The sequence below is a fragment of the Puma concolor genome, chromosome B1 (genome assembly GCF_028749965.1).
Source record: "Puma concolor isolate L17-30 chromosome B1, mPumCon1.1.hap2, whole genome shotgun sequence".
Lineage (NCBI taxonomy): Eukaryota > Metazoa > Chordata > Mammalia > Carnivora > Felidae > Puma > Puma concolor.
This window is the reverse complement of record NC_141670.1, coordinates 195,741,279-195,744,352: the sequence shown is the minus strand read 5'-3', so window position 1 is coordinate 195,744,352 and position 3,074 is coordinate 195,741,279. Positions and strand designations below refer to the sequence as shown.

General features: G+C 46.6%; 1 protein-coding gene across 1 annotated transcript; it reads right to left on the bottom strand.

Moving 5' to 3' along the window:
• Positions 1-511: 511 nt before the first annotated feature.
• LOC147582091 (uncharacterized) lies at positions 512-2,426 on the bottom strand. The gene has a single exon (XM_086702939.1). It carries the CDS (start codon positions 2,408-2,410, stop codon positions 1,001-1,003), a length of 1,410 nt encoding a protein of 469 aa, XP_086559065.1. The 5' UTR covers positions 2,411-2,426; the 3' UTR covers positions 512-1,000.
• Positions 2,427-3,074: the final 648 nt, after the last annotated feature.

Sequence of the window (3,074 nt, the reverse complement as noted above, 5' to 3'; positions counted from 1 at the left end):
TTCTGCTGTTTCCACCTCTGTTGTCAATGCCACTATGGCCCCTTCTGTTGGTGTTTTCACACAGGTCATTGTATTTTCCCGCGCTCCTCTCACCCAGGCCAGATGAATGTTCTCAAGATCACGGGCCCCACATATGGTGGGCATAATGGACTCTGACTTAGGTCAGTGAAGGGCATTCCTCCAGCCTGTGGACTTGGCTTACAGACCTCCTGGGTTCCAATCCTGCCTTTCCTACCATTTGTGAGACCCTGACAACTGTCTTAATCACCACATGCCCCATGTGTCCACTTGAAATCAAGGATCCTAGTTATTATAGTTCATAAATAATCAAATGCCTCAGAACAATAGATGAAAGTATACAGAGAGGAATTCTGAAATGGGTCACCTTTGGGGACAACTTAGGATGGGTGGGCAACAGAATACTATTTCTTAGATATTTTTCAGTGATATATTGAGAACTGTTTATGAATTCATTTGGAACCAGACATAGAGAAGCCAAACAACCATTGGACATATTTCTGAAAAATGCCCAGAACTTTATTATCTTTGTTAATTTGACAGAAATAGCGTCACACCGAAATCATCACTCTGGCTCATTCACCTCAAAGGCGGATCCTCCCTGGGTATATACACATAGCTTTGTAGGCAATGGAACTATACTCTGTGGTAACAGCCTCTGAAAATCACCTCACAAGTGAATATGAAGGAAACTTTAAAACATGAACACAAAAATTACAAAATCTAAATATTCCACCGTACTCCCATAGCACAACACTTCATATTCATGGACAATTTGGAGAGCTTTGCAGCATACAGAGGGACAAAGGACATGACATTTCTTAACTGACTCCATTTGCTTTTGCCTCATGATGATTATTTGTCCTGTAATTCAATGACTAAAATTTTGTCAAAGATACTCTTACTCCTCACAATAATCAAGGGCCATCTGCTGGGCAGTAACTGGATGTACCTGCTGTGCTGTCTTCTGAACTGTACCCTACTATGGCTGCAGGTCTGTATCCAGGTATGTCTGCTGGAACATATCCAGGTCAGACTGCTGGAACGCATCCAGGTCGGACTGCTGGAACGTATCCAGGTCGGACTGCAGGAACGTATCCAGGTCGGACTGCAGGAACGTATCCAGATCCGTCTGCTGGAACGTATCCAGGTCCGTCTGCTGGAAAGTATTCAGGTCTGTCTGCTGGCTTGTCTTCGGCTTAATTTTGATGGTAGAGTCGTCCTTAAAATTAGGTTTGGTGGTAGTGGTTTGTATCTCCACTGGAACGGTGGTGGTGGTGTAGAATGATTCTGTGGGGGTGGTTTGTTTTGGGGTGGTCTCTCTGACTGTGGTCTGCTTTGTAGTAGTGGTCTCTTCAACCAACGGTTCGGTGGGGGTGGTCTGTTTCGGGGTGGTCTCCGTGGTCGTGGTTGGCTGTGTAGTGGTGGTCTCTTCCACAACCAAACGTTCTGTGGGGGTGGTCTGTTCTGGCGTGGTCTCTGTGGTCGTGGTTGGCTGTGTAGTGGTGGCCTCTTCCACCATCAACGGCTCTGTGGTGGTGGTCCGTTTTGGAGTGGTCTGTTCTGGGGTGGTCTCTCTGATCGTGGTTGGCCGTGTTGTGATGGCCCCTTCCATAACCAACAGTTCTGTGGGGGTGGTTTGTTCTGGGGTGGTCTCTCTGACTGTGGTCTGCTGTGTAGTGGTGGTCTCTTCCTCAACCAAATCCTCAGGGGTGGTGGTTTCTTCATTAACAATGGGCACTGTGGGAGTGGTCTGTGGGACGGGGATCACCTTGGTAGGGAAAGGAGGTATGGTTTGGGTCCGTTGCACGGGATGGTAGTGTTTGACATCTTTGGAGCTTGCATCAGTGTCTCCTCTGACAAAGATACGACACCAGGGGTTGCCCTCCACATTAGAATAGCTGGGATCGTGGATCAGAGAGGAGTACACCAGCTTCAGATTGGATTCTGGAAACCTCCAACTGCACACCCTGGTCCTCAGGACCATCTTGGAGTCCTCACAGATGTTGTTTTGCCAGCGTAAGTTCTGGACAATTTGCCTCCAGTAGATTATGTCATTTCTAAAACATGATATGCAGGAGGTTGGGTTGCCAGCAAAGACACAAGAAAACCTGTGGTCCAGTCGGGTGCACTCCACCATCAGGGCGATGCCTTCCTTCTGATCAGCCACAGTCAAATAACATGTGGCTTGGTCTCGAGTAACAATTACGCCCCTGACCACGTGCCTTTCTGGCCATCTTCTCTGCACAATTTGAGGCTTACCCAGAGGGATCCATTCATCCTTGGCTTCAGTGCTGCTTTGCCTTTTCCATAATTCCTGTTGGCCTTCCACTAAGTGTGCCTGAGCAACCAGGAGGAGGAAGGAAAGCAGGGTGAGGCTTTGGAACCTCATGGCTTCAGCTTGGCGGGAACCTGTTTGGCAAAAGCAGGTGAGTCAGTGCCTGGCTGTAGTTCAGCAACACAGGGCTGCAAGATGACCCTCTCTCCACCCTGACACATTTCTGCCTGATTAGGAGTGAGATCAGGAATTCTGGCTCCCGGAATTACCAGACCAGCAGTCCTTCTATTCACATTTCTGCTTGAGTCCTGAATGTCAAAACCTCCCACTCTTCCTTCCTTCATTCACCATGTCTAAGCCAAATTAAATCTCATCCCTCATTCACTATTCCTGCATCTGCTCACTCACTTCTTCATTTACTTATTCACTTAAGAAGCACCTACTGTATGCCACGCACCAAACCAGATGTTGAATTAACCAAGTTGAATAAGAAAGTCTCATATCTTAACCTCTTAGATAGAACTCTTTGGTCAATTTGAATGACATTAACCAGAAGTCTGTCCCAACTCTGTCTTTAACATGATCTTGTGCAAATCATCTTCCCCCTCCAGGTCTTGGTTTTGTCAACTGGATATTGAGGTATTGGATGCAATGCTTGAGACTCTCTTATAGCTCTGTGTACTAGATTTGTAGTATAGGTTTATATGATGTCATTAGACCATGTAATGATAGTGGACATGGCAAGTGACAAGAAAGGTGATGATTGACTCAAAATTCA